Source organism: Poecilia latipinna, unplaced genomic scaffold, assembly GCF_001443285.1.
Source record: "Poecilia latipinna isolate Pla-1442-1.1 unplaced genomic scaffold, P_latipinna-1.0 Scaffold747, whole genome shotgun sequence".
Lineage (NCBI taxonomy): Eukaryota > Metazoa > Chordata > Actinopteri > Cyprinodontiformes > Poeciliidae > Poecilia > Poecilia latipinna.
Window position 1 is genome coordinate 291771 of NW_015113363.1, and position 17296 is coordinate 309066.

Below are 17296 nucleotides of genomic sequence, written 5' to 3' on the forward strand. Positions count from 1 at the left end.
ACGTGAAAATGTTTCAAAAGTGGGAAAATAAAACTCCTTCCTGAAGGAAAAGGAACGTGTGGAGAGAGATTTTCCTCCGTAAGACTGCGACAGTCTGAGAGAAGTTCTTGTAATGATGCATTTGCTTTAATTTTTTCCTGCTACATTGAAAACATTGATAAACATTTTGTCAATAAACATGACCTGAGTGGAAACGGAGGCTTGGTTTTGTTTTTTTTTGTTAAAGATATTGGACAATTTTTGGTCCAATTGGTAAAATGTTATTTTTGTAATAATTTTTTAGCTTTTTCACCTGATTTTTGTTAATTATGGTGACTTCACACTGTGTGAGAGACACAAGTCACTATAAAACAGAGTTTTGCTATTATAGAACACAATTACAACCATCATGGAGTATTTAGCGTCAGCAGTTAGCACAGCTAGCATAACAAATTTAGCAGGTGAGAATGAGAATCCATCCCAAAAATGTGACAGAACTTTAAAATCCAGCATAATCCATAACGGAAGGAGTTTAAAAGCTTTAAAGGACAAAAATAAACAACTTTGAGGTGATAAATTTATCCTTTATGTTAACTGAAGTCTTGCTTTCTCTCAATCTTCAGCAGCCTGAATGAATTCCATGCCTCAACATTTTGTAAAAAATATAATTTTGAAAGAGCTGGACTCTGTTTTTCTATTTAGTGTTCGACTAATAGATAATATTGGATTTATGTTTGACCACATAACTGCACAATTGGACATTTTTAAATAAATTCACTTAATGGAAAAATTCATTTTTGAAAACTCTTGTTTTTAGATAAAAAGTTTTGCCACTATTATGAAGTTGGGTGTTTTTTGGCCATATCAAAATTGGTTTATTTTGCAAAACTGAAATGAAAACAAACTTTTTCACATGTGATTTTAAATGTGTTTCTTATTTAACAAAAACACCGCCATTCCAAAATTATTTTTTCTACATTTGTGAAATGTTGACAAAGTTTTTCGCACATTTCTAATGAAATCTGCAAGATGTTAATTCATGAGGACTATGTCTCTGCAGAGGATTTTATGCAAGCCTAATAATGGAAAGTTTAGTAGAAGGAAAACTTCTTGGATTTTGCATCTTAATTAGCTGTAAGCCATAATTATCAAAATTGACTAAAAATGTGAAAATATGACTAATTATTAGTTCCACTACATAAACTGAATTACTGGATTAATGTATAATGTTCTAATTTATTAATATTAATCTCTTTGTTTACATCTTTGGAGAAAACGATGGATGCTGTCAACGTATATCTGGGTGTGTAGCAGCTGGACAGCTCTGGTTTCAAATGGAAATTTGAAACCATACACAGAAATCAACCTTTAATTTAGAGGGAAGCAGTGCGCTCTGGTGGCAGATAATCTGCACTGCTCTCTGTTGTCATATCCTATCAGTTTTACTGAAATTATCACAGTTAGTCTCACTTAAACCTGCCAGGATGTACATAAAAATAAAAATTATAGAGATATAAACCATATTGTGTAAAATAAGTAATTAGAATGTATTTGTGTTTACAAATAACCATTTAATTACATGTTGCAGGGTTATCCAGCGTGTTTATTCCTGACATTTAAAAATGAACGCTGTTTCCGCCACCTTCCTTATATGGAATGTCAGGATACCTGTTATCGGCCAATCAGAAGCTTAAACACCGGCGGCTCCGCCCACTGCAGCTGATGGCGTTGCTATGGGTTACAGGGTGGCGGCCAGCTCCGTCTCTATGGTGAGACTTCATGTCTGCAGCTTTCACTAACGCATGAACACACGGAGAAAGAGGGAGTAGGTGGAATAAATTAGGGATTATTTACAGATTTAAGATGATGTCTGACATAAACTTGTTCTTTCTCCTCCATATCAGAGGAACATTTCACAAAGTCAGCTTTGTTTGGCTGCTGTTCACGTCATAAATAGCAACAGGTTGTGCCGCAATGCTAACATTAGCTTCCAGTAGCAGTTAGCTGTGCTCTAGCTTCTAATCTCATCTAGTAGCACTGCCGTAGTAATGCTAGCTAACCTCATTTAGCCGCTAGCTGTCACAAAGCAACAAGGTAAGTTTGTCCAGCAGCAGTCAGTCTGAAGAAGCTTCTGACTGAAGACTGTTGCTAGCAGCTCAGATTTCTTTTTTCCCCTCAGATTTCAGACTTTAATCTCAGATTAATTTTTTTCTCAGATTCCAGACTTTAATCTCAGAATTCTGGTTTAAATCTCAGAAATTTAAGATTAAAGTCAGAATCCTGATTTTTTTTTCTCCTCAGAATGATTTTTCTTAGAATTATGACTCTAATTATGCCTTTAATCTCAAGATTCTTGGAATTCTGACTTTTTCCTCAAAATTTTTACTTTTGATGTCAGAATATTAATCCTTTCCAGTTTCTACGCCATCATTGCTACTAAATAACAGCTTCTGGTTTTTGTGTCTTCTCCACCTCATCTCCTCATTTAATCTAGAATAAAAACTAGACAATTTGGGAAAAATGTGCACAGTCTCTGTTCATACTTCAGTCTGAACAGGCAGAACCGACCCAAAGTAATCTGTCCATGTTTACACTCCCAGTAAGTGGATCATGTCTTGTTTTGCTGATGTCAGTGTGTCCTACATCTGTTGCGGATGCCAAAGTCACGCCCTGACTCTCCACGCAGATCACTCTCTCTCTTTTTTTGGGCCTGCTGCCAACTTTCCCCAAACTCTTTCATCTGTCTCTGCTCGAAAAAAACACATACATTCAAGATTTACCTCTGATATTCAGACGTCTGTTTCCCTGCGGAAACGACCACCCCCACTCAATCCCCCGGGAGATTTAATGGTCGCAGTAAAGAACCATTAGCTGCCCACCGCGTTGTTATGGAAACTGGGCCGGCACGGCCTCGCTGCTAACACGTTCTCATGGCCTCAGCCAGGAGAGCTTTTGTCTGCTCAGACATTGACATGTGTTAGAGTGCGCTGGTATTGATCGCCATGCAGCACTAATGTATTTACAACTCATGGAAACGCTCCACTTATGATGCTAAGCTCAAGATTAATCTCAGGCACCAAAATGATTCACAGTAGAGCTGCCAAAAACAGATCTTTAGAAAGCCTTGGTAATTATTTTTTTGTGTTTATTTTGTAAATAATTTTTCTTTGATTAAAACTAGTCTAAAATGTAACAGAAGAAATCACTACATGACAACTAGCTAATACTTTAAGTTAAAGTTATCATTGCAGCACAGCTAGCTAATATCAGACGTTAGCCAAAACTGATAGTTAAAGTTAGCTTTAGAGGATATTTAGCTAATATTCAAAATTAAAGTTAGCACTGCAGCACAATTGGGTAATATCTAATGCAAACCACATCTGAAAGGCAAAGTTAGCACTACTGGACAGCTAGCTAATAACAGAAGTTAGCCACAACTGGAATTTAAAGTTAGTACTACAGGAAAACTAGCTAATTTGAATCTAAATTTGTTTTGTCGCACAGATAATATTTTTGTAGTTTGTTTGGCACAGATGTGTAATATCAGATGTTAGCACTGTAAGAATATTTGAAGTTATATTTGAAGTTGCAATGCAGCACAGCTAGCTAATATGGGAAGTTAACCACACCTGGAAAGTAAAGTTAGCATTATATATAAGATAGCTATTTAATATTTGAAGTTAAGGTTAGCATCATAGCAAAGCTAACTGCTGTTGGAAACTATATCCTCCAGCAAAGCTAGCAAGTAAAGGAAGGTATCGTCATGTCATCACAGATTTGCTGCTTCTTACACAATTTCTGTCCATTTTTGACAGAAATTGGACAGTTTCTACTCTACAAAGCTTCCTCACACCTAAAGTTCATCTTTATTCAGAAATAGCCTGATAGCTTCTGCTGTGCTGTTGGTGGGACTAGTGGAAGTGGCCAAACTTTTGGTAGTGAAGGTGTGGGTGTGGTGCTGGAGGGACAGCGCCCTCCATTCCCGGACTGGGTGTGACTTTCAGGAACTCTCCAAGGTCCTGATCGGTTCCAATTCAGGTTCTGATCGGTCCAATCAGGTGATTTGGGAGGATTCCGATCTGAACCGGCTACAGGTAATTCTTCATCGGCGAACAGAGAGAGAAAAACTCCTCCCTGGTCGGTTTATCTGACAAAGCCGCGCTGTGGTCTCCCCACCTTGCGATGCGGGTTTGTTTAGACGGATGAGTAAGCAGTCCGGGATTGTTGCAGAGATCGCTTCAGCAGCTCCTTTTTAATCTAATCTCCATTATTTCTGCCGCTGTGGGAGTGATCCCAGCCCCGGCGCTGTTTTCCTTTTGTCACAGTGCGACCACCTGCGCTCCGGAACCGGCTCAAGGCGGCGGCTGTCCAGCTGGAGAAAGGCAGGACAGTAGGAGAAGAAAGAGAAAAGGAGCGGCTCTGAGCGTCTGTGCAGGCAGGAATAATAATAATAAAAAACATGTCAACCGCTGGGGAAGTGCCACCTTTTTTCCACAGCGTGGGTTCCGACAGCCCCAACAGGCCCAGGCAGAAATTTTGCGGCGTGTTCTGCCCGGTGGAGGGCTCCTCCGAGGCGAAGACGCTGGACTTTGACGCGCTGTCAGCGTGCAGAGGACGGAGCGCCGCCGGCGGCAGAGTCATCGACCGGCAGAGCGACATCTCCCAGCCCAGGAAGGTGGAGATCCGGGAGAGCACCGGCAAGGAGGCGCTCCAGAACCTGGATGACAGGCGGGTAATTCCCCTCAGTTTCAGTCCCTCATGGTACCAAAGATACGACCCGCTTTTTCTGCACTCAAATGTTTCATTCAACAATCTGTTGTTTAAATCTAAACGTGCTCAAATTGGTTAAGTTGCATGAGCAGTTAACTTGGCTGGACTGCATTTCCCAGAAGGCATTGCGCTGAAACGAGGCGTTGGATGCAGAAGAGCTGAAGGGAGTGGCTCTGGCTTTTTCACTCTGATGGTTATGGAGCGAAAAAGTCTTTAAATAAAGATTCATTTACACCATTTATATATGAATTAATGAGTAGATGAGGCGCTTTTATAAACACACAGGCCTGTCACTATAAAACGATGCTCTGGGTGATAAATTGCTGCAGAAGTTATTGCAATAAACAATAATATTTTGGTTTTTATCAGAAACATTAAATTCTAATGAACATTTAACACTGGATTTATTTTGGAGCTCAATTTCTTTTATTCTGAGATTAATCTAAACATTTTTGTGTTTTTTTTTCTTGAAAATTTTTCACTTTTCAAACTCAGTTTTCATGCTTTTTGATAATTATTTTAGATTAATTTTCAGGTTTTTTCCTTGGATGTTTTATCTTTTTTTTAGCTCAGAAATTTTCTTGTTTTTTTCTAGAAAATTTCTGAGATGAATATAAAAAATACAGTTTTTTCTTGCAAATTTTTGCCTTTCTAAACTCAGAGGTTTCTAATTTTAGATCTTTTTGAAAAAATTTTTTAGGTTAATGTTAAAATTTCCAAGTTTTTTCTTGCGATTTTGTTTTTAATATTTTTACCTCAGGAATTTCCTTGTTTCTTTCATGTGGGTGATTTGATTTTAAAAAAGTTATAATAACACAAAAATAAATGTAAATTGCATTTATGATAAACTTGGAGTATATGTAAGTATTTATTTTATTTATCTTCTCATAAATATTTGAACACCAAACCATTTAAGGGAAAAGCAAATCACAAATAAACTTAGAATCTAACTAGTAAATAAATGTTTGTGTGGGATATTTTTAAATAAAAATAGATTATTGATCAAATCTGGAAAACATTTGAATGTTTTATTAATTTATTAAATACATATTTAATCAAATATAAAAACAAATCATAAAAATCTGTAATTTTGCTGAATTTTGCTTTTTTTGTTGGTTTTTGTGACTTTGATTAAAATCTGAACATATTTTCTCTTGTTGATGTTTAAAGCTGCGGCTCCTTTAAGAGCTTCCTGCTGCTCAGCGCTTTGGGTCGCGTTGAATCGCTGCATCATGTTACATATTGATTGGCAGCATTAAGGAACCGAGCCTTTTCCGCCCTTAAATATAAGAAACTCACCCATTATGGCTTTACTTGTCTTTACTGCAGGGATATTAGTGTAGAGTTTACAGCTTTTAAAAGTTATATAACATTATATGGCTGCATCTAATGGCTCTGATGCTAAAAACATCATCAGGCTTAGTGGTGGAGCATCTTTGTTCTGGTTCTGGTGGGGGAAATAGATTACATGTGTCAAACTCAAGGCTCAGGGGCCAAATCCGGCCCGCCGTAGCGTTTAATGCGGCCCTCTGGGCTCCAGAGAGATGCATAAATAAAACATTTAAATGCTTAAATATTATTTTATCAATCAAATCAAAGCACAGAAATTCATGCTAAATCAACAGATCCCTGCATTTTTTCAATTTTCCTCTAAAATGGTAAAACAAAAAACAAAAAACAAAACCCATCAGGTTTAAGTGATGCAAACTCCCATCTGCAGGTGGCAGTGTTTCCTTCTTCTACTATTCTGCTGCTTCAGCTTTACCTGATGTAAAGTTACATTTACTGTCACATATATGGAAACGTGGACATTTCTGAATTTCCTTTACTTTTTCAACTTTTGGATCTCAGGAATTTCCAAGTTTTTTCTATGATTTTTTTTTTAATTAATTTAAAAAATTCAGGTATTTTCTCACAATTTTAATTTTACTTTTGGAGCTCAGATGTTTCCGAGTTTTTTTCTAGAAAATCTGTGAGATTAATCTAAATAATTTCTGACTCATTTTTTCCACAAACTTTCAACATTTGGAGATTAGAAATGTCCTGTTTTTTCTAGAATTTTTCTGAGATTAATCTAAAAAGTTTAGAGTTATTTTCACACACATTTTTGACTATGGAAACTCCAAAGTTTTGTAGAGATTAATATTTTTGTCTCCAATTTGTTCCACTTTTGGACCTCAGAAATTTTTTTTCTTGAAAATCCCTGAAATGAATTAATTTTTCCCCCCCTTTTGCTAAAATGAGGGGGGAAAGTCATGAAATTTTTTGAAAAATTTCAGCTTTTCAAACTCTGAAAACCAGAATTTATTTTAGATTAATCTCCAAATTTCAGAATTTTTTTACAGGAAATTTTCTCCTTTGTTCTTCTGTCTTCAGCTCCAGATCAGTGTGAAAACATGTTCATTTAATTTCAGAGGAACTGATTGAATGCAGATGAAGCTGTTTATTAATAATCTTAATATCTTTTTTTTAAATTTTATTTTATTTTTTAAAAAGGAAAATGAATTTGACACCCAGAAGTAAATAATAGAAATTTTTTGGAGTGATTGAATTGAGCTGTTGCTTAGCAACAGTCATCCAGATTTATTTGATATTCACTCAAATTTTTCAAGTTTATTAGTACAGCATATTTCAGCATCAAGGCGGTTCAAAGTCAATATTAGCTACGTTTCATCACACAGGTGTAATATGTTGGTCAGTGTTTCATTTATTATGGTTATCAAGTCTAAACATATGTGTTTTTCAGTTTTTATTTAAAGGAATTTGTAAAACAATCTCCAAACGCCTGTAAATGTTTCTGCTTTCCATTTTGCCTCACAGTTTAGCCTGTATAGATGCAGAAAAAACGTGTTTATTTTAATAAAATTCCCAGTTTTTGCAGCCAGTTTGTGATAAAATCAGATCCTGAGTTAAGATGGCTGCTGGGCGTTTCTTCCTGGGAATGTGTGCAGCTCCCCCTCCTCCTCTCCCTCCATCCTAATCCATGAAGGGAATTGATGGCATTAGAGCCGCTCGCCTGTCAATGAAGCAGGGCGAGGCTCTGCGCATGCGCGGTGCGGACCCTTCCAGTGCGGGCTGCGCCTCCTTTCTGCTCTTGTCTGGTTCCGCGTTGGGAAGGTAACGGGTCTCGGCGCGCCGGTGGAGAGCTGGGTTCGGCTGTCAGGGTTCGGGTCTGAACTTCCGAGGTGGTTTGGGTCGCTCCAGGTTCGGCTGTTTCCGCTCCCTTTAAGAGGCTGCACGCTGGTAATCCGCACTCCTCCGTCTCCAAAAAAATCAACAAAAATCCCCCCAAAAACGAGCAGGAGCGCCGGGAAAGATGTCGGGATACCAGGGCAAGAAGAACATCCCCCGCATCACAGTAAGTCCCCGGCTTCCTGCGGGTCGGTCCCGCGGCTCGGGTTCGGTGTGGGCCTGCGGGCGTGGACGCGAGATGTCACCGGGCTGCGTTTGGTGACGCAAAATCTCAGCTCGGATCTGCAGGAGTTTGTCTTTAAAGATAATTTTCATCAGACAGAAGCAGTGGTGTGTCCGCAGCATCTTTGCGACAAGTGTCTGCGTGAATCTGAGCTTAGGTTCCCCACGCTTTGTCTCCTGCGGTTTCCAAGCCAGTGGAGATTTCACGCCGGTGGTCTTTGTTAGGCACCAACTGGTGGGAGCGTAGCGATCCCCCTCCTCAAACTGCCTTTTTATCCATTTATTCATTCCTCCAGGACAGCCATCTTCATTCCTTCCGCGCTATTTTTAGCAGATATTAGCGGTGGAAGCAGATTATTCCCCTGAATTCATGGCAGAGCTGCAGGGATGATGGTTTCAATGGAAAGTGGAGAGCAGGGAGGGGACGCAGGGTCCTATTTCCTTCATGTTTCTGCTTCAGCTGTGCAGTGAGGGCAGGATGCATGCATGCAGGCTGGGCAGGAAGGAGGTCACTGTCTCTACACTGGAATTTAAATCAGATAAAAAGATAAAACATCAGGAGTTTTGCATTTATTTACAACAGGGGAGTCCAAAGATACAGATGGAGACTTTTAATTTACATTTTCTTACACAAGTAAATGTAAAATGCAACATAAAGTGGTTTAATAAAAAGATAAAAACCAAGTTTATTCAGACTTTTACTGAAATTCGTACCAAAATCAGCTTTTGTTCCTTAATTTATTCCTTAATCTTGGATAAATATAGCAACTGTTTAGAATCAAAGTGATCCAAACCCTGTTTTTGTTAATTCAAATAAATTTATTCAATCAAACCTAAAAAATATGCTTTTTTAATACAACAAACGTGCAAAAAAAGGAAAAAAGGAGTACATTTCTGCCAAAAACTGGAATTTTCAGAGTAATTTCAGAAATTTTAAAGAAAATTATATTAAAAACAAAAAAATCTAATTTTTAGATTATCTGAAATTTTCTGCAAATCAGAAATTTCTGTATTTCAAATGTCAAATTAAAAAAAATATTTTATTTTTTTAAATACAGCAAAGATGGAAAATCTGTGGTGGTGTGTTGTAGAAAAAAGGAAAAATAAGAGTAAATTTCTGTCAAAATCTCTGAAATTTTGTAAGTTTTATTGGTCGATTCAGATTTATTTGTCAATTTTTGGAAAATAAATTGTCTGGTGACCGGAATCGGATTATTCTTTCACAAACCGACAACAAAGACATCAGAAAAATTCTCCGATTGCAGTTTTGTTGGACGATTTCTGTTGTGTTACAGTTTTGAAATTAGAGATGCAGAGAACTTGTCTGGCAACTGATTCAGAATCAATCAATGATCAATCCAATCAGCCACACTGGAAGATTTTTGTTTTTTATTAAGAGAAATATTTTTCCCGCAAATGCTACTTTTGCCTGGTGTCTCTCTTTTTATTGTTTGATCATGAACTTTGACCTTAACTGAGGTGAGGAATGAGCTGTTGATTGTCTCTTGGAATAATTTTATTTTCCTCTATTTGTGTATATAGTTATTTTAAAGCTTTTATTTCTTGATTTCTTTTGATAGAGGTATGAAGCGTTGTAATCGGACTGAAATAATCGATGGCTAATTTAGTAATCGAATAATTGTTAACTGGAAAAAACAACCTCAAAAATAAAAAAGTTGTAAGACAGCATGGTAGAGGAAAAAATTTGCTAATTTTCATCAAAAAACTTGAAAATTTGCTGGGAAAAAATTCTGAAATTTTTAGATTTAATTTTCTGGAAAAAATATGACATTTTCTGAGTTTCAACATTTTTTTTCTGACAAATTTTTAAACAAGAAGTTTCTTAGCTTAATGTCGAAATTTCTGAGATTTTTTTGGCAGAAATCTACTACTTTTTCTTCCATCTTCAATTGTGGTAATACTCAGTAATTAGGCCCAAAATGACAGAAAAACATGCACATTTTATGTTTTTATCTATAAATATATTTTACCCAAAGATCAGAACACAGCTTTAGCTTCACCAGGTTAAAATTTGTAAAAGAAATCCGTTTTTAAATTGGGTTATTAATCAGTTCATCCACAAATAATCAATATTTCAGCCTTACATTATAAGTCAGCAGAGAGATTTGAGTTTTCCACATATTGACGTTAGAAGTATTTTTTTAAGTGCAGATTCTTATTTTACTACAAACAATCAAGTATTCACTTGGTTAATTCTGCTGTTATTGTGTTATAGTGTGTATTTTGTCACTTAAAATGGAATTGAACTGTTTTATTTGAATATTTTTAAGTTTTTCTATTAATGTATAATAGTTAAATGGAAAATTTGCAGAATGTTGAGATGTTTTTATCCAATTAATCAATACTAAGATAACCGTTTAGACATACTTTATTTTGCTTTGTGTTGTGTTGCCTCATTTCTTGTTTATTTATCTGAATTTGGATAAAGAAATTTAAATTAAATCACACTGCAAAAACACAAAATCTTACCAAGTGTTTTTGTTTAATTCTAGTGAAAGTATCTCGGTAAATTTGAAATAAGACAAAACTAACAAGTAACTTTTCAGGATGATACAGGAGCTTATTCCTTATGACATGGGAAAAATGTCTTGTTAAAGTGAAATAATCTCCCAGTGGAACTGTACTGCGTTGCTAGGCGACGGGCGGGGCTTGGCTGCGGTTGCTAGGTAACGGTGTAGAGGAACATTCTACCAATGGAACTAGAACTTCTGACTTAAAACAAGCTCCTATTTCTTGTTGAAAAGTTACTTGTAAGTTAGTTTTATCTTATTCCAACTTTACTGAGACATTTTCACTAGAATTTAGACAAAAATACTTTGTAATATTTGTGTCTTTGCAGTTTAGCTACCTTTTATGTTTATATTTTCAGCTTTTGTTTGTCTGATTTTAAATTTTTATTTAATCTAACACCTTTAAGTGTCATTTAGAAGCAGAAACGGGATATCTTTGGGTCTGGAGGCGTTTCTGACAGGAGGTTTTGTAGATTTTCTTCTTCTGCTGAAGCGCTGCAGGAGCAGCTGCTGCTCGGCGCAGAGATCAGCGGATTAGGGGGTTCCTGCAGTCGGACGTAAATGGATAGACGTGATTATTCTTGAGAAGCACTTGAAAGAAAAAGTGGGTCAGAGACGAAGCTGATGTCTCTGGAAACCTGAGATTTAAATACATTAAACTGTAGTTTTTCTGTCATCTCCTATCAGTTCTTTTTATTTTTAGTTTTCCTTTTTCTTTCTAATTTCATAGAGGAGTCATTAAACTGAACAGACGCTGCGGAGGAAATGAATGTTAAGTTGATTAAAACCCAAAGCAGGAAAAGCCGAACAGGAGACAAACGATGTCAGTGTTTGGCCGACCGTTTTTTTAATGAATCGGTTTGAGTTAAATATTTAGCTGAGTCTGAATGCTGAGTCCAGCTGCACTTCCATTAAATATGAATGAGGATCTGCAAATTCACCACCTGGAAGCTTCCGCAGCGAAAATGTGGAAACTGACTCTGACCATATATGAGCAAAAACAGAGTTTTGTTTTTAAAAAAAGAAGCTTTACTTTCTAATAAAGTTACTAAGCTTCAACTCATTTGCATAATAAGCCAGAAATGCTTGAAGAAAACAGAGGAGACAAGGCAATGTACAAGGAAAAGACAAAACAAAATATACACATTTCTTGACAAAAATGCATGTTTAAGTGAAAGGAAAAACAAATATGTCTACTTTTATTTTTAATTACACCAGTTTTGGTCTTCCATATATTTTATTACACCAATCCATTATAGATATTTTTTGATGACTAAATTAATTAAAAAGTGGGAGAATAATATTTCAAACAGCAAACATACCTGAAAAATATTCAGTGTCATTTGATTATTTATTCAAATTGTAATTAAAGGCTGAAGCGATTAATCGGATTAATTGGTTATTGAATTAATCGTAAACAAAAGCTATGTAAAAAAAAAAAGGCCGCTTGGTGATAAAAACGACATATTCAGAGAAGTTATTAACCCAAAACGCTACAGTAAATATGTAAATTTGATATTTAAGATAAAATCCTCATTATTTGTGTATTTTCTTAACCATAAAACGAAGCAGGTTATTTGCATCTTTTATGATATTTCTAATACAAAAAGCTCAAGAAAAATGAAAAATGTATCCAATTAATCATCAGAAAAATAATCGATTACTAAAGTAACTGTCAGTTGGAGCATTAACAGTAAGACGCTGACTGCTCATAATCTCTCCACAGGAACACATTTCATAGTCTAAACCTTTCAATATCTGATTAAATAATTGAGAAAAATAATCTAATATCAAAAAGAAATTTGATAATGAATGAAAGAAAAATAAAATGGATGTTTTTTTCTGTAAATTGATATAAAAACCTGAAAATATTATTAATAAATCATCATTCAGTCCCTAGTTTTCTGTGAAAAAATAATTTAATCTACTTATTATTCTGGATTATTCAGTGTATGTCACAATCAGATTTCACTTTGAGAATCATCTAATTTTTAAGATAGTGACTGCCAACAATCTCTCAATAGGAAACCATTTAAGAAAATATGCTTTAAAATATTTGATTTGAAAAACGAAATAAATTAAACATTAAATAAATTGTATTGCCTGAAATATAATGTTATCATTATTGAGTTAATCTGGCTTTCACTTTAAAATCTGACCAAGTTATAAAACATGTTTTCATTCTGATGCGAGTCATAAATTTAGATGAGAGCAGAAAGAAAAAGTTATTTTAGGAAACAAAAGGAGTCTTTTGTTCAGGATGGAGGATAAAAATAGATTTTCTATTTTAAGACCGTTTGTAGATTATCAGGACGAATCACAGGACTCTAAATTAAAAAACATTTCAGAGTTCATTAAATGGTTTCTGATATATCCTTCTTACAGACTCGTTTCCCACACGTACAGCTAATGTTTGGTGTTTCCTGACATGGGTGGTTTGGCTCTTTGCCAAGGGCGCTGCTGTGACAGGGGGCGGGCACGAGAATATATGATATAAAACTCATAAAATATGAGAAAGTTTCTTGTTATATAGGCGTAATGAAGTTCAGTTCAGCTCAGAACAAACACATTTTATACAGCAGAGTGATATATTGGTGGCTCTACACCAAATTTATCAGTTTTACAACAAGTTTGAAATTCTTAAAGTTTTTTTTATCTAATAATTTCAGAGTTTTTTGGCAGAAATTTCCTCTCCTTTATGCTGTTGTAACCAGCAGTGTTTGCTGGTCTGGTGCTGGGAACCAGTTCCCACCGCCGCCCTACCTCACCGTCGGCCATCACGTCTCACAGCTGACGGCCCAACGGTCCAATCAGCCGCCCATCGTCCGACTCTGCTTGGCATTTCTGACCCTTTCAGCTTCAATCTGAACGTCTTCATTCATAAAAACCCAGAAACGAACTCTGCTCTAATCACAACAGAGACTCTGTTGGATCCTCGACGCCTGGCGGCAGAAAGGAGGTCAGCCAGGGGTCAACGACCAGGGGAGAGGATTTTATTACAAACTTTGAGTCAAAAAGACAGTTAATAAAGATTAAACAACATATTTTAAGTTTTTATAGCAAAATAAAGATTTTCTTTAAAACTTTTTGTGTTGAATAAAAACTTCTTTGTTGTTTTTTGTGTTACAAATTGAGATATAAAATTTAGAGAAACATATTCAGCTATAAAACAAATTTTCTTATGCTAACAGATTAGGCAAATGCTACATAGCTGCAGTAAACAGCATCACTGAATTAAATTTAAGGCTTTTTAAGATCATTATTTAATGTAAACACCAAAGAAATAATGTTATGCCAATTAAAATTCCCGTTTTTAACATTTTCAATTCAAACTTTCTGAAGCTAAAGGAGGTTTGTGGAGCAAAATAAAAACAGAAAAAGCAAAAAAAGCATTAATAAACAAGTTTAAGACGTTGCTTTTAAATATTTTTTTTTGATAAACCCTTTTATTTGTTGCTAACAAGCAGGAAACAAGTTGAGAGTAAAGTTTTAATCCTTCAGCTGAAATTTGATGGGCTTTTATATCACTAAATGGGAAAAATATGTTTTAATAAGCCTTTTTTGTCTTATCTTGTAGATGTTTTGTGTGGTTGAGTTAAAGTTTCATATTTTAAACCAGGTTTCAGCCCATTTTGTGGTGTTTTTCTCTGCACATTTAGTCCGTTTTTATGGTTTTTCCTGCAGCTTTGCGAACAGAAATATGGTTGTTTTGCGTTTTCGTTTTTGCTTCATCCAGGAGGAGACACGTAATTCAGCTGGCAGCTTTCTCCACCTGACTTCCTCAACGTTTCCCAGGATATTTTCCCCTTCAGAAACACAACACAAAATGTTGCCGGGTTACGCCTGAGCCAGACTTTTTACTCTGCATCCTGCATTTCGTGAGGTTACTTTCTGGTTTCTGTTTCTTTTTAATTATGGCACAATTTTAGCTCATGTTTCTCATTTCTAATGTGAGTTTAGCGTCTTTTCCATCATTGTTTTGGATTTACAGCCTGCAGCTGCTGTAATTCTCTCTCATTAATCCAAGGAGTCACTTTACTGCAGCTGTTCTCGTTACAAAAACAAAAGGCATGCTAAATTTCCTGCACCAAAATTGAGTTTTTTATTACATTTATAACTGTCTAGATATGAAGTTCAGTTTTAAATGTAGGAATAAATTGGTGGAGTTCATCCGAATTGAGTATTGTTGTTTGTTTAAACAAAATAATTCATTAATATTGATGAAAAAGTTAAATGATCTATTTAAACAAGACTAGCAACATTCCACTGATAACTACTGAAGCACCGATCCACTTTATTCACTTCCGATACCGATATCTGAGGTTTAGTATTGGCCGATTCTGATACCGAATTCACTTAAAATTTTTATTTTTTTAAAACATGGACATAAATGTATGAAAGTACAAATTTATCTAATAACTTTGCACTAATACTGAACATTTAAATACACAAATAGCTTCAGAGGATTGGTCAAAAATATATTTAATCATTTCAGTCAGCGCCATTAATGTGAAATAAATAATAAAGACAGAAACACAATGTCAGTCAAACGTGTAAGAATAAACTGCAACAAACTTCTTTCAAACAGTTTAGTAAATATAATGTAAAATAAATAATAAAGCATAGAAATAGACTGAATAGATTTATGGATGATGATACCCAATCTAGAATTGTTTTTAATATCGAGGCCGATACCAATTTTTGTATCGGATTGGTGCATCTCTACTAATAAAGAATTATTGACTTAAAACAAACTGAAAAGTTACGTTTAAGTTAGTTTTGTCTTATTTTGACTGTAATAATATATTTGAAGTAGAAATTAGACCAAAAAGTTTCAAAAAAATTTCCCAAACTCATCATTTTCGATGGAAAAGTAAATATTTTGTTTTGAAGAACTACAGATCAGTTTTTACTCATCATAGTCGGTCTGTCGTCCACTTCCTGTTTGTTTTATTCCCATTCACCATGCCTGATTCAAACCCAGAACACTCACTAAATCAGGGGTGTCCAAAGTGCGGCATGTGGGGCATTTGTGGCTCCCAAAAAACTATTTCAAAACAAAAAAACTAATCAATAATTATTAAGAACGATTCTGATTAATCGCTTCAGCCCTCCATCCGAGTTGCGACAATAAAACATTTTTGAACACAGCTTCACTTTACTCATCCAGCAGTGAAGTTTAAGTTGCCAAATAAATTTAGTTTATTCTAGCGCAGGATTTACCGTCCAGACCTAAAGCTGAGTTTGGACCGAAGTCCCGGAGCCTTGCAGAGATGTTCCGTTTAGTGGAGCCAGAGTGGATCTGGGTCCGGTTCTGCTGCTGCCCGCCTCGAACAGAGAGGCCTTTGTTAGCCGGGGACGCCCGAGTCCTTGTGACCAGACCGGCCACGCCTTCTTTGGAGAGGGAGAGATGGGGACACTGGTGGAGCTGGGGGGCTCCCCACCTCTTCCTCCTCTTCCTCTGCTGGTACAGCAGCAGGGAGGATGATTGATCACATGGTTTGCTCTCTCATTGGTCGGCTCCTCGTGTCTCTCTGCAGTGCTGAGGCAGGATGGGTGTGTCCGTCTGGTTCTTTTATTGTCTTCTAACCAGGGCCGGTCCAAGCTGTTTTGGGGCCCTAAGCAGATTTTCAATGAGGCCCTCCATACCAACATGTCTGAAGCTTCTCTATGTGTATAACATACATATCTCTACTGTTGTTTGTTTGGATCCCTTGGAACATGAGTGTAAGATCCCATCTCCCTGCTGGAGGCAAGAAGTTGCTAGCTGACAATGACTAGCATTGGTTTTAGCTGCTAAGTTGTCAATATAATGCGCTAAATCTTAAATATATGGCTGATATATGAAAGAAAAAGGGACGCAGTGCTTTACTACACTACGACAACTAGATAAGTTCTGGAAAAAGATTTAATTAAGAAAAAACTAATCGAGGGAGTGGGAAGTAGGCTAGTTATGCTAGCTTGACTATGATAACCTTGACATCTAGATGTGCTGTGGAATTTGGTGTGTTTCAGTTCAGTTACAAAAAAATAATAAAAATTAGGCAATCTAAACGCAATAACTCTGACAGATAATCAGTAGAGCAGGTGTTTAAATTAGCTAATCAACCGCCACAGTGTTAGCTTAGCTAATAGCAGTGCTAGCTAATCTACCACAGCAATCAATTATTAATAATCACAAAAAATCCATCAAACTAAAAATATAAAACTGTAACGGACTGAATGTTCTGTTCTTTGTGTGGGAAATGTTTGAGTGTTTATTGGTGTTGAATCCTGAAATGTAATGTAGCGTTGTTGTCAGTTGCTATGGCAACAAGTCTGTTTATTCAATTGATTTTTCTCGAGTAAAAGAAACGGCGTACTAATGTAAGTAGGATTGAAGATGGTTGGATTTGTTTGCTTTTAAAAGACTGAGATTTGTATTGAACTGGCACTAAAGAAATTAAAATTAATTGTTTTAATGTGCATTTTGGAAAGCTGCTTTAGGAGACCCAGTAGAGCAACCTCAATAATAATTTATTTCCACTTCCACTTAATGCAGGGGTGTCAAACTCAATTTCACCGAGGGCCACTTCAGCATATTGGCCCCCTCAACGGGCCAC

At 36.1% G+C, this 17296-nt stretch overlaps 1 protein-coding gene across 2 annotated transcripts in view; it reads left to right on the forward strand.

Annotated features, from left to right (window-relative positions):
• The first annotated feature begins 1854 nt into the window (after positions 1 to 1854).
• Positions 1855 to 17296, forward strand: part of LOC106955571 (dihydropyrimidinase-related protein 2) — a 33117-nt gene continuing 17675 nt past the window's right edge. The window contains exons 1-2 of one of the 2 annotated variants that reach the window (XM_015045833.1): positions 1855 to 2073; positions 4305 to 4711. In XM_015045833.1, coding sequence (XP_014901319.1) covers positions 4439 to 4711 — 273 coding nt within the window. In that variant the 5' untranslated portion in view covers positions 1855 to 2073; positions 4305 to 4438. Of the gene's footprint in view, positions 2074 to 4304; positions 4712 to 7541; positions 8108 to 17296 lie in introns of those variants that run through there. The other variant, XM_015045834.1, reaches the window with a different exon arrangement.